Raw genomic sequence first — 27,555 nt, forward strand, 5'->3', positions numbered from 1 at the left:
GCCTAGGTCTGTTGTCACCAGCACCAGCAGCATACATACAGGAGCAAAGCTGCAGAATCCTCTAGCATTGTGTCCCTTTAAAATTTCCTTCTGTCTACTCCAATGGAATTGAAGTATTCAAGGAAAAAACAGAATGGAGGCTACATGGATGCTTTATAGCTTGTTGAATAGCTCCATGTTGTTGGATTGGTTAATTAGCATGCAATTCAGCTGTTTATGCTGTCATTTGTATTTATGAAACACAAAGACATATGCAATCCATTAATAATCTACAACATTATAAAAAGGCAAGTATGTATCTAGCCAAAGTGATGCTGAGGAGAGTTGTATATGTTTGGAAGACTGCAAAACAATGATTTTTCTTCAGGCTATATCTGTTCAGAGGAGTCCTGAACTTCAGCAGCTGTACTCCCATTTTGTCACCTACATACTGCATATGCTGGAATGTATTTAAGAACAGTGTGAAGCAAAGGCTTTTACCCTTTTATCTGCATGCATCATTTAGAATTGTACTGATGGCATGGGCTTTTTGTCAAGCCATTGAAAAGGTACGCATGATTAGCTATACATGCAAATGGAATACTGTGTGATAAATATGCACAAATGTGTCAGGGACAGGTACTTTAAAAACACTTTTAGCATTTCAAAGAGGTTTTGTTAGCAAAATAGGTGATTTGCCTGCTTTTTTGTGGGTGGGGGGACCAAGGATGAGTTACTGTTATGGCACAATCAAGAATGGACTATACTTTCGGGGGGGGGGGCAAAGTTGACTCACTGTTATGGCACAAACAAGGATGTGTTGCTCTTGTTACTCTCCTTGTTTTGCATCCTGCCTGTTGTTACTGTTTTACATCTCTAGACTGTTTTATGTTTCTCCAGTAGGTGATACTGACTGGTTACCTTTTCTGCTTCACCTGGAAACAGTTATTTTGTAGTCATGTGATACTTGTGTATTACACTTCTGTTGTCTTTTAGGATACCTACACGTATGTCACTCGTGTGTCAATCCATGGAGACCCACCTTCACTGAGGATGAAAAACAAGCCGTAGTCGATGGGTTTCTGCAACATGGTGCTTTTCTTCTGGAAAGGGGATGGGGAGATATGGCCCGTAGGATGCGAATATGACAGTAGATTGTTCACGATGTCAGTACCATGGGTAACCATGGCAGAACATATGAACAGGTGCACCAAGGGGCCACTGACGTGCTAATATCTGCAAGGAGGTGAGCAGCTGAAGTGGTCATTAACCAAATGGTTTCTGGGGGAGGACCTGCTAGGGAAACACCACTAACCCCCAATGAAGAGTTCCTGGCCAATCTGAGAGATCCAAACAGCTCCCAGGAGAGTGATGTACAGCATTTCTTGGACATGGGTGCAACACCTTCCGAAACAGCAAGCACATCCCAGAAGGAGCTTCCATGTAGCTTTGATATCTCATCCATTGAATACTGTTGTATAGGAAAAAAATTGAAATTAATAACTTAATTATATATCAACATGTCTTGTTTTGGGGATGGATTGAGGATTGCTACAGTTATAAGCTTAATTTGAAGTTGTCACCACATTCTTGTTCAAAGTACTGTGAATGCACATATACAGGGGTAAATGTATTACCCCCATGTTACTGTTAATTGTGATGATGTTGCCCTTACTTCTTGCTTAACTTCTTCCTGGACCATCTGGAGTACAGCGCAGTACATCTTCTGCAGATGGTAAGCCAAGTATTTCTTATGTCAGCAGTGCTCAGCAATTTAAAGAAATATTGTAACATGTTGTGTGTATTGCTGTACTGTCTGTAATAGCAGCAGCACTGTTAGTTTGTTAGCATATATTACACTATAGTAGTGCAGATATTAACGTATTCCTGTGTTTCATGCTTTTTATCAAGTAATTATGAGAGGGGGGAGTGTGGGCCCTGTGCCACCTGATGTCAGTGGATCCCCAGACTATGATGATGATGGGGGCCAGACTGAGGCACAGTCAGGGGGTGCACAGGTTGAATATGACACAAAGGTTGACATACAGCCATCCCCTGCATTTCCATCAGACAAAGCCAGTAGGCCAACTCCTATCTACTCCACTGAGCCCACAGATGTTGGACCGGTGTTGGGCATGGACATTGATCAGGGAAGTGTGGCTTCAGTGCCTATTGAATCTGTTCATAGCCAAAGTGTGGGCAAGGTGCCACACAGGAGGGTTAATAGGGGTGCTTGGAGGGGGCCTGCTATCCCTTCTTCACCAGGTGCAGGTGTCATCTCCCATGCCATCAACATATGTTTAGGGCCATCATGGAGGCACAAGCATGTTCCTATAGGTGCTCCAGACAAATGCTCAAGGTTGTGGATGTGGCACAGTCTGACATGCACAACTGCCTCCACCATGTTGCCGATTCACTGGCTTGGATGAATGACATGGACTGAGGGGTGTTTGTGATGGACTGTGGGGTGTTTGTCATGCAATGAGCAGTGTCTCTAATGGATCATCTGCTGGGAGGGCAAAGCCATTCTATGGGTGTAGATCAGCCACATCATCTGCTGTCAGCCAATGTGGCAATGACTGATCATGCTGCCATAGTGACTGTAGTTCCACTGCTCAGTCAGTGAGTCTGCTGTCCATATCCAGGCATGGCAGGCCATGGGGTCATGGTGCTGTGCATCCCCGTGTAGTGAGGTCATCCAGCAGACATCAGTCACATTTTGGTAGCAGGACTGTACCTAACCATGGGAGTGGACATGCCAGTGCCACTCCTGCCAGAGCAAGTTCTCATGGTCAGGAATGACAACGATGAGCTGCCACCTCTACCGTGCACGTCTCACACCTCTCCAACAGACCAAGATATAGAGGTAGCACAGAGCTTGGCTGTGTTTGTGCAGACACTAATACACCAATTTCACCTGAATGACCTCTACATACACACACACAATTGTCACTCAGTTTGTCTCACTGGCAATTTGTTGTTTATTCCAATGTCTGTCTTCTTCTCCTTCCTACTCACACACACTCATCGATCTTCTGTGTCAGCCTAGGCTTCCTGCCCCCCTCCCACAGCACCCTGTGTAAGTGATGATAACTGTGTCATATCCTTGTTTTCTATTTTTTGGATTCAGGGATACAAAAGCTGTGTCTGAAGTTCAGAGTACATAGCTAACTTAGTGCTTAGTATATCTGCATTTGTGTTGTTGAACTGGTCATTGTACCTTTGACTTATATTGGTCTTTGAAAGTTAGACAGTTGATAGCATCCAAATTTAACAATGCTATAGTGAATGCTCTTGTAAGGGTGTTGATGTCAGGAATTGCAATGTGTATCATTGCTTTCTAACTTCACTCTTTAATGATCTTACAGAACAAACATGTTATGCACATCATAAGGTTGACCATCATATTCATATCTTAGGATTGTATGACATTTATGTAGTTAAACCTCATCAGAACAGTAATACAGCATAGTACTTTCTTCTGCGTGTACTTCTACAGAGACATTCAGCAGTTGGAGAGACCAATAGGGCTTTCTCAGAAAGATAACACAGGGCCTACAAACCATGGCATGATGTATGTAGATAGATTAAAAGCCATGTTGCTGTCATCTATCTGCTATAGGATGAGGTGACATCTGCCTGACCTCCAGGCCAGTGTCTGACCATGCCCTGGTAGAATGACCACATGTCCAGACATCTGATATAGCTGATGATTGAGAATATGGTAATAACAGTGTCCCACATGTTGCGTAAATGGCAGTTTGTAATGTCAAGAAAGCACACACAGTTGACTGCAGTGAGACTAGAACCCCTACCGAAGTACACAAACTACAGAACACAGTATGTAATGCAAGTGCCACAACACAAGTCTTACTTTTGTAAGACTACACTGAACTTACAGTACAAGACATCAGCAGCCCATGTGTGTGACAAGATGTTGACAGGCCTGCATATGTTTATAGCTTCATAGATTCATATGAAGCTACTACCATAATGGTCCTAGGGTCATACGTTCATAGGATGTTACTATGCTAATGGTCCTAGGGCCTTGTCAAGCCAACCCAAGTTGTACCATTGTTTCTTTATAGACTAAGATATGTAGTCCATATTTGTGAATCCATGATCAGCACTGGCTGACCCTGTCTATGAGTGACATAGGTGAAAACCCTGGGGTAAATCTACGCTTTCCCATCCAATGGTCCCAGTTACACTTAAATAGGGTCAGTGAGGAGCTCAGGTTCATATGAATGTTGAGTTTGTTTCGTAGGAGTCACAATTTCTGGTAGGCAAATCTGTCTCTCCAGCATGTCCTGTTGATGTTGCAGGCTAGGTTAAGGTCCCTACAGAGAGTGATTCTTGTCCCATGTGATTTGCAGAAGTGAAGCATTTCCATTAAGGCAGGGTTCAAGACTGCTCTGTAGGCCAGGCACAAGTCACCTCTCAGCAGTCTATATGATACAGTGGTACAGTGACAGGGCCTTCAGTCTGTCCATGTAGGTGATGTGTTGGAAGTCCCTGGATTTTCTTACTGAAAAAACTCTGAGGTATCTCCAGCTAATGTGGTGTCTGGTGATATACATGCAAGAGGGAGCATTGTAATCTTAATGGTCTGATGAGGAACAATTACAGTGGATTGATAACATCCTTAGCCTTGGACTATGCCCTCACTTATGAGGTGTGCAATGTAAAGAGCTTCGTTACCACTGTGAATACATGAGGATCAAAGGTGAAGTTGCCATCAAACTGCATTCACAAATCTCTCACCATTGGGTTAGAACATAGGGGGTTATTATTGATAGTGTAATTTTCATGGACATCTCATTTGCCAAAAAGGATAATAGTGCATTATTTCTGGACATCACTTTCTTTCTCTTGTTATATAATCTATTTATAATCTATTTATGCTAGATGCCCACCAGGGAGGCTTTTTTGTGAGCAAGTTTTGATCTGTTTTGGTACAGCTAAGTCTATACACTTGTAAAGGTCTTTATACAGGGCATATGCATACACCTCCATATAGGAGTATTTACTGTCAGTGGTGGCAGTAGGTTTGAAACTATATATGCCATCACTTAGGAGGCTACAGTTTGCTTTGCATCAATTTTTCCACCTTTCGGATCCTGAGGGGGGGATAAGATACAATTGTTAAACTGTTATACTGAACATGACTGATTTATGGTCAGACCTTACCTGGGAGGGTCTGACATATGGAGTGGTGCAGCAATCTCCCATGTTGGTGGGCAGTAGGTCAAGGACATTCAAGACCCTTGTGGGGGTGCAGACTAATTGTTCTAGAACATTCATGTTTACACAGTGCAGGAACCTTAGGGCAAGTGTTTTTGAGCTCATATATGTATCCCAGTTGATGGAAAGATAGTTAAAGTTACCCATTCCTAGGGTGTTTGGCTGTGGGCTATGTTATGAGTGACTCAAGAAGGTCCAGAAAGGCACTATTTGTTTTCATGGTTCATGTTGGTAAACCTGTAGCTAACAATGATGTGGAGGGGGGTTTCTCTACAGTTACCTGGACTTGTAGTAACTCTAGGGAGTGGTACGGCTGCACCAGTCTTGAGATGTACTTGTCTTTTATGAAGATGGATGCACCTCCTCCTTTGGTTCTTTCATGTTTATTTTGCAGCCTGAACGTGTGGAAGGCATCATAGCTTTTCATGACTGGAGTACTATCTGTAGCCTTAAAGCATGTCTCTATGACTGCACAAATATCCACATCATCCCAAGTAAGAAGTGCCTCCATTGAGTGTAGTTTGTGATTTAGACTCCTAGCATTAAGCAGCATAACCATGAGTTTGTCTTTTGAGGATATTTTTACATCAGGAAGTTTGTTCTTATGACATTACCTAAAAAGTCACTATGGGGAGGTAAGTACCTTGGCCAGTAACCAAAAGGTAAGAGGTGACAAATGAAAACCATCCCTGGCAAAGCAGCATGGTCTGTTGACCTTATTATCACAGCCTGACAACTACTGGATCCCCCTGGAGTGACACTAGTAGCTAAGCCAATTGTTGAAGTTGATAATTCTTTGGTTTGTATTGAGGCATCATCCTGGGTGAAGGTAGAATGCTGCTCAGGGCTATGGACATACCTGTCTGGGACACATAATCTGAGAGGTAAGTTATATCTCTCTTCATATAGTCCAGTAAGATGCGTTTCAAGTGATTTACTCTACCATGGAGTATGACAGAGGTGTAACTGTGGTTGTTGTTGAGAGGTTTGAGTGCATGCATGACTTTGCAGATCCTGGTACCTGACAGGCAGCTGACTGTGACTTTCTCCTTGTACAGTCTGGTGAGGAGGACTGTACTGTGTGTCTCACTATGGATTTGCTTATAACCAAGACATTGGTTTTGAGGTGTTTTGCCTTAAGGGCTTAATGGATGAGACACTGACACATTTGTTTTTATGTGTAGTGGGTTACGCTGGGACTATCATGTGTGGTCTGTTCCTTATAATATTTGTGGGTTTTTGCCATATCACTGGGATCATCTCAGGACTGGACTCACTAAATAATTACATACATTTGTGTTTCACACTTCAAATCCTTTAGAAAATGTATTTTAACACAAACGCTGTTATTCTAGCACATTTGTATGTTTAACAGAACAATATTTAAAAGCCATCCCTATTTTTATGCCATTGTCTCCCTATTATGTCATGCTTTGTCCAGATGTTTTGCCCTAAGAGTTTGAGAGGTATGGTCTGCATTACTTTCGATGTGTACTATTCATTTGGAGTTGGAGCAGCAAACTTGCATTTGGCAAACCTGTTATATCAGTTTTCTAACTTTGTAAGAGCAATATTTAAAAGGTGTCCCTATTTTTGCCTCCCCCTTATTATTTACGGCTTTGTCTAGATGTCTTGCCCTAAGAGGTTGAGAGGTATGGTTTGTATTCCTGCCGATGTGTACTGTTCATCTGCAGGCAGGGCAGCAAATTTGCATTGGCAAACCTGTTGTTCTATCAAATTTCTAAGTTTGTAAGGGCAATATTTTAAAAAGTGACCCTATTTCTGGCCCTTTCCCCCAATTATTTATAGCTTTAACCATATGTCTTGTCCTAAGAGGTTGAGAGGTATGGTCTGCATTACTTCTGATGGAGAATGTTCATTTAGGGGCGGGACATGAAAACTGCATTTGGCAAATCTGTTGTTCTATCCATTTCCTAAGTTTGTAAGAGTAATATTTAAAAAGTGTCCCTACTTCTGGCCCTTTCTCCCCCATTATTTATGGTTTTGTCCAGATGTCATGCCCTAAAAGGTTGAGAGGTATGGTGTGCATTACATCTGATGTGTACTGTTCATTTGGAGGTGGGGCAACAAAACTGCATTTTACAAACATGCCTCTCAGCTATCCAGATTTTTGCAGAATGTCCAGATTTTTGCCTTTTATTTTTGGTCTATTCCTTATCAAATTTGTGTCTTTTTCTGGCAAATCACTGGGATGATCTGAGGATTGAAGTCACTAAATGATGACATACAATTGAGTTTCAGACTTCAAATCTTTAGAAAATGCTTGGTAACACAAAACCTATTACTCTAGCAGCTTTTATAAGAACAATATTTAAAAGCTGTTCCTATTTTTGTGACATTGTTCCCCCCATTATGTCAGGCTTTGTCCAGATTTCTTGCACTAAGAGGGTGAGAGCTATGATGTGTACAGCCCTGATGATCATTGTGGCATTCTGCAGAAATCTGTGGACTTTATGTGCTATCCTTTACACGGTCTTGATATCCATGTTGGCTTACAAGAGTTTGCGGTCAGCAACACTGTTGTAAGATGTGAAACCTAACTAAGGTGAGATGCACCTTATTAAACTGCATTGTGAATTGCTGCAAGATGACCATGGTCATGGTCACAGGTACATTTCATGTAGGCTCTGCATAGAGCCTATACGAAGTTTAATGAATCCTGGGGGTAGTGTTAAAGAAAGTTTTTTTTCTAAAGTAAGATGTAGTGCTACAGTTGGGTCAGGGGTAGAAGGGCTAGCATTATGGTTAAAAGTTAAGCCTTCAATATTTGTAAAAGTGTGGACCAAACTGTAGCCAAAGACCTGCAGTTCATCTGGAAGTTAATGCTGGTTTAACTGCTTTTGCTAGCAACATACCAAGTGATAATGCTGATGTGCAGGAGAAAAAAAAAAACAAATGTGTGTTGACAGCTACAAAATCCTCTGTAAAGGTCCAAAAGAATCACTGAGGATCTCAGGACCCTTGATAACATGCTGGTCACAGAACATACTTTACAGAAAAGGGCAGACTCTTTCCTTAATTCTTTGATGTACTTATAGATCTTCTGTGAAGAAAACCTGAAGCAATTAAAAAAATGATTTTTCTGTGTCACTACATTAGAGTATTGCGCAGAACCAAATGCAATGTTGGTTTACTTTAAACCGCATCTTACTTAGTATTTTGTCTTTCAAATGGACTGAAACTAAATGCCCAAAAATGCATTATTGTATCCTTTGGGAAGTCATCCATCCCAGGGAACTACCACATTAACAACACACCACCCAGTTGTTCAGGCTTTGGGAATTTATGTTGACAGTGACCTAACTTTTTATCAACATCTGTCCATTGTTGTTCGAAAGTCTTTCTATATTGTGCAGCTTATAAACAAAGGGATTGGGTCTAAATCTAGGGTTGCCATTGTGCCCATTTACTCAGCCCTCATTAGGCTAGTCATTGAATATAATACTTCCTTTGGCATGTATATGTCCAGACACATGCAACAACTGGGCACCCTGCAAAAATACCTTATTAAAAGGCCACAATCAATAAACAACATGTCCTATTCAACTGACTCATAGCCTTGTCACTCTACTTGGTATCCTACAGACTGCTAAGGGATTACCTATGTCTAAAAGGCATCCACTGACACAATACTGATAGATTTACAGCACACCAGCAAGTCAAATGGCATCAGAAATGCTCAGTCTAGTGGTATAAACCTCTTCTGCAACATCAACAGGAAGGTTTGGAGGGAGAGGTGTATCTCACAGAAGATACTGCTGCTCTGGAATAGACTTCCCCAACCACATAAAACAAAGGTCATTGCTGTCCATATTCAAGCACAACATAGATCAATGTATGGGAAACAGAAAATGTACTGCAGGATTGCTCCGTGTACTTCTAATGGACAGATGCAGCTCCTAAATGCTTTATCCCATGCGTGGGTCCCCTCAAATTATCTGTGGTTAATTCCAGCTATTCTTATTAGTGGTAATATATAATTAGCAACCATGGAATGGGTAGGAATAATCTCTAACCAAACTGGATAGGTTAATTCGAGCACAAAAAGGGAAATGAGCTGCAAGGACAGCTGGCCTGCAACTTACCTATGAACTTATGAGCCTGAGAAATATACCTGGATGTTAGTAGCCTGACTTTTCAGTTAGAAATGTGTTTTCAGTTACCTAGCAAGGTATAGGTGCCTTTCTTACGTTCTAAACATTGATGTTCTAACTATTGCGTTTCATCATTACAAAAATGTTGCTTACTGCTCCAGTAATCCACAATTACCTTTATAAATGTTATTTTTTCAAAGTACAGTCAAGAGTTTTAGAATTGTATACTGACTTTTAGAATGTAACTCCTTCAAGCTCATAAATGTAGTCCTCCCAGCCAATACAGTGCAGTTTCTGTATTTATACCATTTAATCATAACCCTCACTGAATATGCCAATTAAAACAAATATTTCATTGCAGAAAAATACATATATTTTAAAGGTGTCCGCTGAAGTGTACATGGCATATGCCTCGCTAAACGCATATACTACTGCTGCTTGGTACAGCAGTATCATTAAAACTGCATGCTTCACAGGTGTTACTATAAATGCATTTCTATAAAAGCAGTTGTAGCAATGACAGAATATATTATTATAAGCTTATAAATGAGTTAGCAGCGGCCAGTGTAGCTTTATGAATGAAAGGAAAGAATGAATAACTGACAGCACTGCACTTCTTGATGGTAACATTTCTTCAACTCTGTAATAAGTAGTGTGACTACCTATCAACTGTCCAGAATTGTTCATAATGTCCTGATTTTTTATTCATTTTTGGTGTGTTCCTCATAAAACTCATAATTTCCTGGCAAATCACAGAGGGTTGCAGTGACTAAATAGAATTTGAGTTTCAGACTTCATATCCTTCCAAAACTGCATGTTAATGCAAAACATGTTATTGAAGTAACTATGTTTATAAGAGTAATATTTTAAATCCTATCTGTGATTTTAGCCCATTATCTCTGTTATTTTTGGCCTTGTCCAGAATTCTTGTGCAAAGAATTTGTGAGGTATGTTTCTAAGCACTAGAATGTGTATTAGAAATATTTTCTTTCAGTACTTATCAATCATTATGCAACATTTAATTTTCAGCTAGGTGAATATAAATAATGAATGCAGCAACCTGCACTCAGGTAAAACATGCATTTCAATAATCTGGCTATGCCATCGTGCCTATAAGTATGGTTTATCATGGTTCAAACTAATAATATTTGGAGTATGACTAATACAAAAGAGTACATTGAAAACATAGATAGTTTATACTAGATATTTATTGTTAATTTTATAATAATTAGCCAAAAATATAATAGAAAAAAGAGACTAATACAGAGAATAACTTAACTAGGATACTCTTTTACTTTGTAGTTTCTGATTATTAAGCAACATTGCCTATGGCACTGTAGGTTAATTCAGTCTTTACAATTTTAAACAATATAAATTTCATTACGAAATTAGAACTGCCATATAATGAGATGAAATAACATATGTAATGTTTATTGGGTCAGGTAGGTTTGGACAATATATGTTTCAGATGTTGAATTGCATGATTCTCCAAGTAAAGTTCCAATATGATTGCAAAAATGGGTATTTAGCTCAATCCATAAGACTTGTTTCTCTGGGAAAGACCTTAGTTTGCAGGGAGGTTTGTTCTAGATTTTTTTCATCATAGGTAGAATACTGAGAGTTGTCAAAGTTCCTCGTTTTTTGAATGCACTGTAGTGCAATCTTAGAGTTTGTATATGTAAGTTGCAGGGGGTGGGGGTGCAGGGGGGCTTGCTTTTTGAATGCTATTTATCATATCAATGGGATCTGCATGAATTTATCTTGAAGTGATCATATAAGATAAGGCTGGGCACTCTGATAAGTAGATATATTTGTGAACAAATTTTGTTTGTTTGAGAAAAAGCTGTTTACAAAACTCTAAACATGGTAGGCTAGTCAGAGATGTACAATGTTGGCTTCTACAATGATGAATGGCAGCAAATCTAGCTGTTACATTTGAATACCTTGTTGAAGAACAACAGGAATGGCTTTATGAGTCAACGCATTCTGTTAGACATACAACTAGCATTTTACCTGGATACATATTAAATGTATTGTAAACTTTATTTATTGCTAATTGGCAGAACTTTATTTATCATGTAGTGTAGGGTAGCATTATATTGCCCTTATGTTGTTTCAAGTAATCAGTTTATAACAAAGAGCTCAGACGAGTGGCAACTCTTCATTTTAAACTGGGATGTGTCTGGAGATTACTAGAAATATTTCCTCCCTTCTAATGCTACATTCAGGTCTTTAATGTTGAAAGGGCTGGGTCTGTCTGTCACTGGAGTTTGTAATACTGTTGCAGGTTTCTGGGCCCAATTTTGTTTTAGCAATAATGTCTGGCTCATGATACTGTCCTACAATCTATGTAGGCAAAGTTGTTGTAAGATAGTGCCTACACTGAAAGAAGCAATTCTTTTTTTTTTTTCTTTTGGCTGTTCCTGTTAGGGGTCGCCGCAGCGGGTCATCTGTTTCCATTTCTTCCTGTCCACTGCATCTTGCTCTGTCATACCAACCACCTGCATTCCTCTCTCACCACATCCATAAACCTTATCTTAGGCCTTCCTCTTTTCCTCTTACCTGGCAGCTCCATTCTTAGCATCCTTTTCCCAATATACGCAGCATCCCTCCTCAGCACGTCCAAACCAATGTAATCTTGCCTCTCTGGCCTTGTCTCTAAACAGTTCAAAGCAATTCTGACCACTTTTTAGTTCTTACAGGCTTCACCTGATGGATCAGTGTTTTCCATTTTCTCTGTTGCCTGCAGGATTCCTAAGAGAGACAGAAGCAAACTTTTGGAAATCATGTTAAATGTGGGGTCCATAGAATCAACACAGTAGACCTGACAAAGTACACATTTAATTGGAAAAATATGTATCCCCGCAAGGAGTGTGGTTACTATTTATGTAATTTAGGCTGACCAAAATTAATTGATAACAGTTTATGCAACCTACAATGGTGATGGTACTAGGTCAGATGGTGAGAAGGTCAGTGAAGAGTATGTTAGGTTTGTAAAAGCAGAGTAATGAACATGGTTAAGAGTAATATGCTGGCTAGAGCAGCTATATGTTTGTCAACTGGTAGGAATTAATGTTGTAACTGTTTATTTATTAAGAAATAAAAGGCCATGGATGGTCAGTGAAGTAGGCATGAATTGGCCCCACCCTCAATCCACTTGAAAACATGGCAGAAGTAAATAAAAGTTGCACTCCCCAGTTCATAAGTAGAACATTTTAAATTAGTAAGCAGATATTTAATCTTGAAGTCCTGTAAATTGTTTTTTGCAGACAAAATAAGGATAGAGTTATGTACGACAGGCACTATGTAGCTAATAAAATAGGATCTTCCAGAGTTATAACTCAGTTTATTTATCTATTCATTTGTCTTTTTCAATCAAGATATACAATTGGGGTATCAGATGTGTAGCCTATAAAACAGCTCCAGCTGAGACAGCTGATTCTTTACAATATTAACTACTAACTAAAGTATAATAGTCTCATATGTTAATATGATGCAACACTCTGCAAAAAAACAAAACATTTTCTCATCAGCTGCCATTATATTCAAAGCATAAAAGAATAAAAACAATGTTGGTAGTCCTTTAAAAATTATTTTGCCCTTGTAAACATAAGAAATATTGCTTCCAGAGGGTTCACAGTGACTATTTATAAACACAGATATTTTAGTGCTCACATCATCAGATCCCCTTTAGAGCAGACGTGTTAAATCCCGTCTTCATTCATCTTGTTAACATGCTCACTAGACAATTTTTACAAAAGGTCAGCAGTCTACCCTTGAATTAATTCTCAGTAATATCCTTAAAAATTGCACAGGCCTTTCAGTTCCGACTAGCTACCTGTGGAACTTTTGTACATGTCTTTCCTTCTGGTCATTCAAAGATAAAGCACAGCCTACTTTATACATGTGTGGCTGTTCTGTCCCAGAACACATGTAATCAACAGTCATTTCACACCTTGAGAGAATAGACTAGGGAACACCTTATAGTGCTGTCTGACATAACAATGTTTTATCACTACTCAGAAAATGTACTATCTTAGATACAAGAATCACTCCTAATCCTAGAAAAAGAAGAATAAAAGGGTAACGGTTGCCCTGGGAAACTACAGAAATAAAAAAAAAATAATGTAAAAATACATGCTTAACTGGAAGAAATATCCTCGTGATAGTACCTTATGCAATATGTATCTTTCTTCTTCTTTCAGCTTTTTCTCAGTTAGGGGTCGCCATAGTGGATCACTCATCCGCTCATGATTAGCAGTGGAGTTTTACGGTGCCGAGGTGCCAGCCCGGCACCCAACCTTCCACAGAAGGTACATGCATGCACACACTCACACCTAGGGCCATTTTGGAGTGTCCAATCCACCTACAGCATGTCTTTGGGATTTGGGAGGAAACCAAAGCTCCCGGAGGAAACCCACATGACCCACGACCACAGGGAAGACATGCAGACTCCGCACAGCAGGCACCACCTTTTGCAATATGTATCAAGGTTTAGAAAAAAGATGTAGACTACCTACCAACTCTGCTTATGGAGAGGACCACTGTGACCAGAAACTGGGGGGCGGGGAATATATATATATATATATATATATATATATATATATATATATATATATATATATATACACATATATATCTATATATATATATATAATATAATATATATATATATATATATATATATAGAGAGAGAGATAGATATAATACGTTTTCACTTCATAAGCTCAAGTTACTGAAATCCTGAATTTCAGTAACCCGAGACCATGAAGGCGAAAACCAGAATGCCAAAAGTGCATAAGAGCGAATTTGAATATCTCGAATCCACGCTTATGCATTTCCGGTACATCACTTGTAGTGTTGTGGTGCCTGAGACTGCAGGTGAATGAGTGTGTGTGTTTTTGTGCTTTGTATGTTTGAGTAAAGTTGGGGAGGTGTAAGTGTGAGTGTGAGTGTTGGATTTGTTGGTGTTTGTGTGTGTGTGAGATGTGTATTTGTGTGCGAGCGAGTGGAGGATGGCGTGGTTGAGTTTTTTTTTATTTTATGTTATGTGTGACCACTGAGTTGGTATATATAAGTGGGGGTGTGTGGGGGGCACAGCCCCCTACATGGGGTTACAGGGGTGCTTGCCCTCCTGCTTATATGCAATGTAGGGTTGTGTGGTTTGTGTGCTGTGGTTAGAATGGTGTGTGTGTTATGTGGTGTATGGTGTGTGTATGTTTGTATATTCGTGATTGTGTGATTCGAGATTGTGGGTTTCGTTTTTGTGAATGGTTGACTTTATAGTCTTGGGTTACTGAAATTCAGGATTTCAGTAACTCGAGCTTTTGAAGTGAAACTATATATATATGCATGGTTTACTATTAAAATGTCGAACGGCACTACGTCGACTGTACTATAGTCGAACACGGAAGTTTGAAAATAGTAATGTCGACATCAAAAAAACAATCTAGGAATGGTTTTAACATGGGTCGAGGTAGGTATTCAGTATTATTCAGAACTACAAACATCTCCCCTACCTTGACCCATGTTAAAACACAGTCCTAGATTGTTTTTTTGTCGTCGACATTACTATTTTCGAACTTCCGTGTTCGACTATAGTACAGTCGAAGTAGTGCCGTTCGACATTTCAATAGTAAACCATATATATATATATATATATATATATATATATATATATATATATATATATATATATATATATAGGTTCATAGGTAGGTACTAGGCTATTGGCCCTAGGGCCTATATAAGCCTAGCCAAAGGATACCCTGGCTTTTACCACCCGAGAAAATTATTTTCCTGTGCCCCTGTCAAGCAGACCCCACAGAAGTGATCCCCGGGGTGAATTTCCTATCTCCCATCCTATCATCAAGATTTTTCTTGAAGAGTGCTAATGAGGAGCTTTGTTTGATATAGATATGTAGTTTGTTCCAGAGCATGGGAAGTCTCTGGGACAGGAATCTATCCCTCCAGCATGTTCTATTTATTGTGGTGAAAAGGTTTAGGTCCCTAGAGCATGTAGCTCAGAGGGATTGGGATTTCTTTAAGTGGAGCATGTCCAACAGCATAACTTTGTATGTTAGGCAGAGATCACCTCGGAGTAGGCGATATGCGACAGAGTAAAGCTGGAGTTTTTTGAGACGGTCTGCATAGGGCATCTGTTTGAGGCCAGTAATCCTCTTTGTGAGGTATTTCTGTGGCTTTTCCAGTTGTTGTAGATGTCTTGTGAGATACATACCAAAAGGGGTGTTGTACTCTATAATGGGTCTAATGAGTGATGAGTAGAGGGGAACAATGACCTCTTTTTTCCTGGATGAGAAAGCTTTTGTGATGAGGTGTGTGAAGTAGAAGGATTTCCTGACTACTGTGGTGATGTGATTATCAAATGAGAGACTACTGTCCACCTGTATCCCAAGGTCTCTTATCACACTTTCGGTGTTAAGTAGACTACCGCCTATGTGGTAGTTCATGGGTACAGACTTTTTACCAAAAGGGATGGCAATGCACTTTTTGGCATTGAGCTTGAGGCCATGGCTTTGACACCAGGCATCTGTCTCAGTAAGGCCCTTTTGTTGAATGTCCACATCATTAGGAGTTTTGATTATGGCTCCTAGTTTGCAGTCATCTGCGAACTTTGTTAGCCAAAGGCCTACTGTGTTAGCCTGTACTTCAGAGAAGTAGATACCAAACAGGAGAGGACCTAGGACTGAACCCTGTGGTACTCCACTTGTCACTGGTCTGAGGTTGGATTTAGAGTCTGCTACTTTCACAGTGTGGGTTTTGTCAGTGAGCCAGTTGGCAATCCATCCTGTGACATAGGGATTTATACCTAGTTTAGTGAGTTTATCTATAATTCCAGAGAGGGGGATGGTGTCAAAAACCTTGGCGAGATATAGATAGGCTATGTGAACCACCTTACCCTCATCTACAGCTTTGATGACTGCTTCAAAGAAGTCTATCAGGTTTAGGAGACATGAGCTGCCTTTTACAAACCTGAACTGGGTAGGGTCCAGAGTTTGGAGATTACCAGTGTCATTGTTTATAAGTTCCATGATGATACATTCCATAGCCTTGCAGACCAGGCTCATCAGGCTAATGGGGCAGTAGTTCCTGGGGTCCGTGGTGGCTCCCCCTTTGTGGAGTGAGATAACCATTGCTGTGTGCCATTATGTGGGCACAAAGCCAGTGGTGAGGCTATGATTGAACATGGCACTTAGGTGGGGAGCCAGTTCATTCTCTAGTTCATGTAGAACGTAGCCTGGGATGTTGTCAGGTCCCATGGATGCTGTGTTTTTGGCTTTGGAGAGTGTGTTTTTTACCTGGGCAGCTGTGATTACAGGAACTTTGCATTCTTCTGGTATAGAGATGGGCCCTTTAGGGGATGAGAGAGGGGTAAATTTAGCACTGAATCTATCTGCCAGGATGTTGGCAATATCACTTGGTTCTGTACATTTAGTGGCATTGTGCTGTAACTCAGGGCAGATCTGAGTGTTGCCATTGAGATTCTTGACATAGCTATAGAATGCTTTGTGGTTGTCTTTAGACTCAGTGGCAATTTTGTTTTCGTAACTAGCTTTGGAGGATTTTATGAGGTATCTCAGCTTCTTACTGAGGCTGACCATGGAGTTCTTCCAGTCATGGGATTTTACTCTTTTTTTGCAACAGTTTCTTTCTTCTGTTGTAGAGTTTGTTTATGGGAGGGGACCACCAGATTGGCTTACTTTTTTGGAGGATAGCATCTTGGTTCTGTTAGGGATTGCATGATCCATGCAATTGTGTAAGTGCTTATAAAGTGCAATTGTATAGGATTCAGCAGTCATACTTCTATTGTCCATCAGCGTGGGTGTCATGAAGTTTGCTACTTCTGTCTTAAGAAGTATGAAGTTGGCTTTGGAAATTTTTTTTACGGTGGTTTCCCTAATGGGGGGGGGGGGGGGTGAGGGTGGGATGTGGATGTCTAAGGGTGATTTGCTTGTGGTCAGATCTGACCAGCGAGGAACTGACCTCTAGTGTGGAACTCCAGTTGCCCATGTTGGTAATGAGCAGGTCTAGGATATTGCTGCCCGGTGGGGGTGTGAGTAAGTTGATCCAAGGCATTGGAATTTATGAATTTCAGAAAACGTTGAGCACAAGAGTTGGTACATGAGTAGTTTTCCCAGTTAATGGTGGGGTAGTTGAAATCACCCATTATTAGGGTTTTAGGTTGTACCCTAATATTTTCCAGTGTATCAAGAAATGAGGAGTGGGAATCCTGGGGCATGGTAGGGGATCTGTAGCAAGCTACAATTTGGACTGCAGTCTTGTCCAGAGGTAGTTGCACTTGGATAATCTCGGATGCATTATGTTGAGCAACTAGCCTGGAGGTGTGGATATCTTAATGAATATGTACACACCTCTGCCTTTAGTGCTTCAGTCCAGGTTAGGCCAAAAGGTGTGGTATGAATTATAGCCTGGTAATGCAGGGGTGCTCTCTGGAGCCTTGAACCAGGATTCTGTCACTGCACAGATGTCGATGTTCTCCATTTTAAGGAGTGCCTCAAGTGAGTGCATTTTGAGGTTTAGACTTCTAGCATTAAGTAGCATTAGCCTCAGATTTTGCTTGCTTAAAACTGTTACGGTGGTGAATTTGTCATTTGAATCTTGCCTAAAAAAGGCACTGTAGGGGTAGCAAGAGCTTTAGCCAGTATCCGGAATCCCAAGGGCGACAGGTGCAGGCCATCTCTGGCAAAGCATCGATGTTTGTCGATCATGTCATCCCAGGCAGACAGATACTGGATCCCCTTAGAATGACACCAGAAGCTTAGCCAATTGTTGAAGTCAATCATTTTGTCCTCCTACTGTGGTATCATTCTGGGTGATGGCAGAATGCTACTCAAGGCTAGGGTCATAGCTGCCTGGGCTACAAGATAGGACAGCTCTTCTATGTCTCTTTTCATGCAGTCTAGGGAGGTACATCTCAGGTCATTCACACCAACATGGACAATGACAGAGTCATATTTGTACTTGTTGTGGAGTAACCTGAGTGCATGTGTTATGTGGCGGTTCCTGGCACCTGACAGGCAGCTGACAGTAACTTTCTCCTTGTTTAGCCTGGTGAGTGGAACATCAATGTGCCTGACTATAGAGTCACCTATGACTAGAGTGTTGGGTACGTTGTTATGTCTTATGGGCTGTGGTTGAGTGGCACACTGAGTTTGTGGGCTATGTGTCATTTGGATTGTGTTGGGGGGGGGGGGTTGCTTGCATTTCTGCTTTGGAGGTCCCTGTTGCTTGGGTAAATTTTTTTGAGAGCCTCCATGAATGTAGGTGTGTATTTTGTGTTTCTATGTGAGTGTTTTGCTGGTGTAGGTTTTGAGGGACTATGTGATGAGTGTGGTGTATATATATTATCCAGCCTTGATGCTTTACATAATCCAAACCTGTCAGCAGCACAATCATAATATGTTGCTAACTTAAATTTTCTTCTAACCCTTAATGCCCTCATGGGGCAGATATGCTGATGTGACAGTGGTTTCATGGAAAGGTACTTGTTGCTCATAATGCACTGTGAGTGCATAGTTGATGAGATTACCATGTCCTAGTCTGTCTTGTCAGATCACAGTCTTATTTACTTAGAATGTACATAATGAGAAGTACTGCCATGTTTGAGAATCCTGAGTAAAACGTCAATGTCTTCTAATAGAGTGTGAGGTTGGTATAATGGTTAGGGTGTTAACCTTACAGACAGGTGGTGCAGGGTTCTTACATGGGGTAATTGGTTGGGTTTAAAATAGCCCACAAGGGTATTTAGCCTAGCACTAACCTATGGCTTTACTGGAAAGGCTCACACAGACTCTGCCACAGCTTGTTGTAAGGGAAGGGTTAGTTTGCTTTTTATTTATTATATTTTGTATTACTTTATTGCTTTTTTCCTATTTTGTATACTGTGATTTGTTTTCTTTACACTGTGTTTTACTTGTATTCTGCTTTTAACTGTATATTAAAATTTGAAAAGAGACTACAGCTCTGTCTCTTGTGAGTCAGACAGAATTTTTCCCACACACCCATCCTGTTACTGTTGTGTTCTTAAACACCACTGTCTTTCTAATTGCCTGCCCTTTTGTTAATTTGACCATGTATTTTGTTCCCTCTCTCCTTTCACTGGCTAGTGTGAGTAATCACAAGATTATCATTTTGTGAAATCACTCCCCTTCTACTATTTAAATTTATTGGCCATCCTACTGTATTCCATAGTACCAGAATACAAAAGTGCCCACCCCCTTTCAAACTGTCTTGCTCTTTTAAAAATAATGGCTCTCCACTAAAACTTACTTTTTAGACAGCTAAACTTAAGTTACCCACTTTCATATCTAACTGTTTAGTACACACTGCAATGTTTAGGATAAAGCATTTTTTTTCATCTTACCTTTAAGCATCTATTATTGCAAGACCACCAGTTGTTGCAGAGCCCACATTCTGCCCCTAAGTAGTACTCTTGGGATTAGTACTTCTGTTTTTTCCTGGTGAGAGAAGGAATACAGGGACATTATTTCCTGGAGACTGATGATCACCAGAAAGCCTTATAACTGCTTTATAGGTGACAGCTTAGAATCTGTACTTATGTTCTTGAGTGAGAGAAAGAGCAGAGTGCATGACTTTTTCTACTTGCAGCGTGAGTCTCTGTGCTTAACATACCTGATTGATCTGGTTGCTATTCGAGGCATATACCAGAAAAAGGCTATAAGCATACAGACCCCCACATAATCTGGGACAAGACTGTGGATCAGCAAACAGGCTGTGACCTGCTTCTCTTCTTGGGATTGGTGCTAACATTTTGCTTCTGGTGAGAGAAGAAGCAAAGGAGTATTTTAACCCAACAGAGTGAAGCTGTGGTGAGACCAGCAGTAGTAGTAATAGACAGGCAGTAGCCATTCATGAGACTCCCCTCTTTTAATCATTCTTGACAAGCTAATTCCTTATTTTCAGTAAGTACTGCTTGATTTGTTTCTAACTTCAGAATATCTGCCTAAATACTTCATCCTTAAATTCAGAATATCCGCCTAAATACTTGATCCTTAAATTTTCAGGGTCTATGTATTAGTTTCCCCTCAAGTGTTTGGCAGTGCTCTGTACAGAGTCATACACCCTGAGTGACATTTTTTCTGTAAAAGCACAATTGAAATTTCTCCAATACCTAGTTGCACACTTATCAACTAGTTTGCAGTGACAAGCACGTTCCATATAGTTGCAAACCGGATACTCCTGACAATGATTGATATTCTCACTCCAGCTGTCTAATCAATAAAAAAGGGTCTGTTGCCATGGATATGAACTTTCCTACTACCTCCTTTACTGGCTTGGGGGATATGGGCATCCTAAGGCAATGTGGAGATTGCCTCATGTTTACTGATAACCAGTTCATTCTCAAACAAACTGATATGGTATGTGAGAGATGTATTTACACAATGTCATTAGAGGCAAAGCTCTCACATAAAAGTACTCCTAATGTCAATAAGGTTGTCAGTAGTACACACGCTGCACCCATCATGCACAATTGAAAGCAGATGTATAGACCCACATATGCTTAGGCACTTGCATGTAACCTTCCTAAACCACAAAGACCTCCCAGATGATGTACATGTAACAAATACCTTCAGCAGCCCTAAATGCGGTCTTTCAAAACAACACCCATTTCAACACATAGAGCTTTAGCTCATGGAGCCTCTACCTCTAAGCCCATAAAGGAAGTCACCACATGATCCAACATTCTTATCATTGGAGTCTCCATTGTGAGATACATTGATGTCCCTCTCACCAGGCTGACTAAGGAGAAAGTTATGGTCAGTTGCTTATCAGGGCTAGGATCTGCCACATTACACATGCACTCAGGTTATTGGTCCATAATTACCAATATGACTCAGTCATAGTCCCTGTGGGAGTAAATGACCTGAAACGTGCCTCCCTAGACTATATGGAGAGAAACATCATGGAGCTTTCGGAATATGTGTCTCATTGAGCAGCATTTTACCTTCTCCAAAGATGATGCCACAATGCGAACAAAAGATGACTGACTTTAATAATTTGCTTAGTTTCTGGTGTCATTCTAAGGGGTTACAATATTTGTCAGCATGAAAGGAAATGGTCAATAGACCACACTGCCTTGCCAGGGATGGTCTGCACCTCTCCACTTTAGGCTTTCGAATATTAGCTAAAACATTGTCTTCCCGATTGCACCTATTTTAGGCAATGCCAAACTGAAATTACTTCTGACAAAGAAAACCAAAATCAAGTAAATCTAAAGGTGTTATTGATCAATGCTAGGAGTCTAAACCAAAAACTCCACTCCCTAGAAGCTCTCTTCACCCTAGAGAATGCTGACATCTGGGTGGTCACTGAAACATGGTTTGAAGTCGTGGACAGCACACCAACAGTGCAAGGTTCTAATGCCTTTCACACATTTAAGCCAGCTACTTCACAGGCAAGGACTAAATGTGGAGGTATCTCTATTTGCATTAGAAATAAATATACTTCATGGCTGGTCAAACAGGGCAATACACGTGAGCTGCTCCATGTTCAAATCATAATAGGTAAAATCCAATACCACTTCCTTGCAAACTGTAGGTCCCCCTCTATGACCCAGGAAGCCCATACCATGTATTTAAACTTATTAGATACAATAACCATCCAACCCAATACCATATTCATGGGTGACTTTAATTACCCCACTATTAACTGGGAATCCTATATGACACAAAACATACATGCACTGAGATTCCTGGATTTTGTGAACACATACTCCCTGGACAAGATAGTCAATACACTAATCAGGGATGCAACGATACTGGATCCAGTCCTCACTAATATGGGTGACTACTGCACACCCCCTACTGTAATGCCTTCCCTGGTAAGGTCAGACCACAAAATGGTCACCTTTGAAGTAAAAATAAAGCCTGGACCCCCAGCTAAACCTGGAATATTCAGGAACTATTCTAAAGCTAACCTCATGCAATTAAGTGAGAATGTGGCAAAATTTCAAGTCCCCATAAACCCTGAGAACACCTCTACCTATGCAGAACTGTTCACAGAAACCCTGTACAAGCATGTTAATAGCTGCATAGAGGCAGCTGTACCCACCAGGAAGAAGTACAGAACTAACTCAAAAAACAAGCCACCCTGGTGGAATCACACAATCAGCTGTATAACAGGAGGAAGAAAATCATGGCAAAAATTAGGAGGTGCAGCACCCAGCAGGATAAAAGCACTGTCATCAAACTAAACAAACAACTTGAGGACAAATAAAGTCTACCAAAGCCAAATTTGAGGTATGTTTAGCCTCCCAGGCAAAGGACAACCACAAAGCATTCTTTAGCTATGTCCGCAAACTCAAAGGCAATACACAGTTGTGTGCATAGCTCATTGTAAATGGAACCACCTATACTGAGCCAGAAGATATAGCAAACCTCCTGGCTGATAAGTTCAGCTCCAACTCTACTCCTCTCTCCCCCTCAACCTTCTCTCAGGAAATTTCATCAAATATAACTCCCCAGCTATCATTAGGGAACAGGTCCTTAATGCTCTCTCTAAGACCAAGAACACTTCATCAATGGGCCCAGACAATATCCCATGATGCCTTTTAAATAGCATGAAACATGACCTATCAGGGCATCTGGAATTAACTATTTAACTGTAGCCTCCAAATAGGCTTCATGCCTCATGAATGGAGAAATGCAACAGTCATCCCTCTGCACAAAGGTGAGCCATCTACAGACCCTGGAAACTGCACACTCATAGGTCTCACTAGTCTTATATGTAAAGCCATGGAAAGAAGTATCATGGAGATGATCAGCAGAGATATAGTAAACCTCCAGATACTGGACCCAAGCCAGTTTGGTTTCATCAAGGACAGATCATGCCTAGTCAACCTGGTGGACTTCTTTGAGAAGGTCACCAAAGCAATGGATGAGGGTAAAATTGTTCACACTGCCTACCTTGACATGACCAAGGTATTTGACACAATACCCCACTTGGGCATTGTTGACAAACTTAAGAGGTTAGGTACAAACCTGTATGTCACCCGATGGATAGCCAACTGGCTGACAGACAAGACCCAGGAAGTTAGAATTGGCAGTCCACCTCTACAATGAGGCCAGTCACAAGTGGAGTCCCTCAGGGATCAGTTCTTGGACAGCTCATTTTTTGGAATTTACTTGTCAGAAGTTAAGGTTAATGTCAATGGTCTCTGACTAACTAAATTTGCAGATGTTTGCAAATTAGGAGCTGTCACTGAATCTCACACTGACACAAATGTTCTCCTGGAGGAGCTGACCTAGACAAACAACTGGTGTCAGAGCCATGGACTAATACTAAATGCCAAGAAATGCATAATAGTATCCTTTGGGAGCTGTCCATCTCTGGTAACTATCATATTGACAACACACCCCTTAGAGCTGACCCAGTAGTCAGGGACTTAGGGACACACATATATAGTAATCTAGCCTTTAACCATTACATGTCTACAGTGCTGAGGAAATCATTCTATGTTGCGCAACTTATAAACAAAGATATAGCATCTCAGTCCAAGGAAGTCATTGTTCCACTGTATTTGGCATTCATCAGACCTATCATTGAGTACAGTGCCCCCTTTGGTATGTACGTAACCAGGCATATCCAACAACTGGAACATCCACAGAGGATCCTCACTAAAAGAATACAGGGCATAAGTAATATGTCCTATGCAGACCACCTCAAGGCACTATCCCTGTATTCTGTCTCCTACAGGCTTATGCCTGGCATACACTGCATTGTCAGACCCCACTCTGATGGACCTCCTGCATATCCACAAAACAAACAATACCAGAATTACCCATTCTAAAGACTTAAACCTTGCCTATAATATAAATAGGATCTGCTGGAGAGATAGGTATGTATCCCAGAGACTACCCAGTCTATGGAACAGGCTCCCCATCCATGTGAATCAGAGTTCCTCCCTAACCCAATTCAAGTGCAACTTGGACATTTGGATGGTAAAGCAGAACTTCATCCCTGGTTTGACACCTATGTCTTTAATGGACACAGGTAACCTGTAAATAGTTCATCTCCCAGGCGGGAAGCTTACACTTATCAAGGGTATCAGAACTTGTCAGAGATTTGGGATGTATGGCTAGGCTTAAAAAGGGCCTTGTGGTCATTAGCCTAGTAAACACCTATGAACCTATGAATAGCGGCACATACATATTTGTTTCCTGTACGTGTTACACCATTTGCAAAAAGATCTTACAAAAGGGCAAAGAAATAACTGAAGTAACAAACCCTATTTAAACTGATATTGTAAGAGTTTTGATTCCTGTTTTCCTTTCCTGTGTCATCCAGAGTGGCATATTTACTAGTTTGCATAGCCGAGCTAGTTACTGAACTTGCTGTTAGTGGATATTGGGTTTATTCACATTTAGACTACAAAAGGGTTAACAGGTTTATGGCCCAAAGGAAAGGAAAGGAAATAATGTAGCTCTATATGGCAGCACAAAGTCAGAGTTGAGAATTTTAAGTTTGAGTAGCTTTATAACTTCAACAGGTCTGAAGTAGAAATCGCTACAGGTACCTTGTTGTGTGTGTTTACCTTGGGAAAAGGCAAGTTGTAAATTGTTAAGGAACTGGATGACATGCCACTGACACAAGCAAGCAATTCAAAAATCCTCATCCATAGAACAACACTGTAGACAAAGCAGTACAGTTTTAGTTTACAAAAATGCATGTACACAAAGGTACAAAATATTTCCTAAATGCATCTTCTCAGGCCAGATTTTAAAATTGCAGTGTAAATGCCCCACAGAGGTTGCATTACAGAAAAGCTGACAATACTTACAGGGCTGAGAGCAGACATGTTGTGCCTTGCATACATCAAAACCATGAGCTAGTTCCTTGTCATCTTGAGATACTAAACTACAGTATATTCAAGTGGAGCAAAATATAGTCTAGCAAGCACCCCCCAAAACAACTGAAAACTATAAGGTATTGAAGAGTAGCTCCACCCCTTAATCCATAAGAAGGTCTACTAAAAGAGGAAGTAAAATCACTGTTGTATAATTATGCTAAACTTTTTTTTTTTTTTTCAAGCAAGGCAGTGGAGAAGATATGTTGTGTAAAGGGCTATACATGTTAACATACAGGATGTTTCAGATTTGTAGCTGGTATCCAGGTTATGTATGGTCTTATTAACAATAGGCATGGAAAAAGAAACAAGTAACCAGAGAAGGTTACTTAACTCTGATGTGACTTTTTCTAAAACTGTGCATACATTTTCCAGTCTCAAGAAGCAGTAATCAGGAACCACTTACCATTCAGTTTACCAAATTTAAATAGTTTAATGCCATCCTTAACAAATTAGTAGGTAACTTAATAAGCAACTAGGATATAAGGCCCCTAACAGACTCTTTAAGAAACAGAGAATGCAATCAAATGACATTGTAACACTGTGACACTCTAGCTTTGCACAAACAAGTTATCAGAATGAAGATTCGTATACCTATGTGCATATTCCAGTTTCACTTGTAATTAAAATACACAGTTTATCTTACAGGTACTCTTTAGATATAAACAGAAGACCAGTGTAAGACAGCTTGCACATTAAAATATTAATTGTACACAGATTAACAAATATAATAATCTTACATTAATCTAATGTGAGTTGTTAATTTTTGCAAAGATCCATCGAAAAAAACAGACATGTAGTCACCAGTTATTATTATAAAACTGCCATTGCTAACAAGACTCTGGAGTTCCCAGATCCATAGCACTTCAAAATTCAAAACAATTGGGATGTTCCTTAAACTAACATTTTATTGCAGGCACATCAAATAGTAAATTCAGCAGACTTTATAAACGAATGGTTACACTGCTCACAACATCATGGTTCCTCCAGGCCTAGAAACACTCTGCTATATGGGGGGAGACATAACATAAGGAAAAAACAATGCATAGTAGTTGATTCTAACTTTAATGTGCTAAAAACAGAATATGAACACACAACCCATCTTGACCCAGGCACAGCTTTTGTTCAAAATTTGGCAGTCTTATAAAATTATTGGCATATTCCTGCATTCAAGAGCCAGACCTACTTGTAGCAATGCTGTCTACCAGTGGCCTAGTAAAGGTAGTACTGTTGGAAAAACAGTGCAGTGTTACTATAGTACTGCAGGCAAGTTATTGCACTGAAAGGAATCATAAACCATAACTAATGCAATCAACCTAGGTATAGCATTAAACTAAATTTCATTGAGATGATCAACTATGACAGTGGGTAGAATTGTCCCTGTTCACTGCTATCACCTCATCTTTCATACTGACATGCTGAAGTCCATATATTTATTATGTGATATAGCATTTTTTGTTGGTTCTTTCATATATAGAGTTTATAGGATTTTTATATCCTGCATATTTAAAATTGTAGATAACCTTTCAACTGTAACACAATGTAAAATTTTATTATATTGTTCTGAGAATTCATATATTTTCACAAATTTTGAATACAGTCCCTCAACTGTACTATATTTTTTCTCTTTCTGCCTTGTAGCCCAGACCATGACTGAAAAGGCTCATAAAACGATAAATGAATGAATAAATTAATAAATACTTTTAAGCCTATACAAATAATATCGTGAAAATTAGTAGTCACAATTAGTTGTAAGTGTGCGACAATACAATGATTCTAATCTCTTAAATGATAATTTCCCCGTAAGTCTATGCTATAGGGTGCTCAGCAGAGATTATCAGCAATTGTTTGTAAAAAATAATTTTTTAATACCTTTTTTCTTTGTTTTTCTTCACAGCACACTTTCATATTTCATGCTTCTTAACCTTTCTTGACACTTTTCACAATCGTCAAATCATTTGAAATAGCTATACCAGACTTCTGTTATTGATGTCCTTTATTCTTCAGCCTTCTTCTTCTTCTTCTTTTGGCTTTTCCCAGTTAGGGGTCACCACAGCGGTTCATCTGTCTGCTCATGATTGGCAGTGGAGTTTTACGGTGTCGAGTTGCCAGCCCGGCACCAAACATTCCACAGTAGGCACACACACGCATACATTCACACCTAGAGCCAATTTAGTGTCCAATCCACCTACTGCATGTCTTTGAGATGTGGGAGGAAAACGGAGCACCCGGAGGAAACTCACGTGCCCACAGGGAGGACATGCAGACTCTGCACAGAAGGCACCCCAAGGAGTACATTTTAGGGAGAAA

General features: G+C 40.2%; 1 protein-coding gene across 1 annotated transcript in view; it reads left to right on the forward strand.

Annotated features, from left to right (window-relative positions):
- Window positions 1-1,895: 1,895 nt before the first annotated feature.
- LOC122814305 (nuclear factor 7, brain-like) overlaps window positions 1,896-27,555 on the forward strand; it is a 530,904-nt gene continuing 505,244 nt past the window's right edge. Inside the window, exon 1 of the mRNA XM_044086892.1 lies at window positions 1,896-2,183. Coding sequence (XP_043942827.1) covers window positions 1,896-2,183 — 288 coding nt within the window. The remainder of the gene's footprint in view (window positions 2,184-27,555) is intronic.

Source organism: Protopterus annectens, chromosome 10.part0 (genome assembly GCF_019279795.1).
Source record: "Protopterus annectens isolate FY-2018-M chromosome 10.part0, PAN1.0, whole genome shotgun sequence".
Classification (NCBI taxonomy): Eukaryota; Metazoa; Chordata; order Ceratodontiformes; family Protopteridae; genus Protopterus; species Protopterus annectens.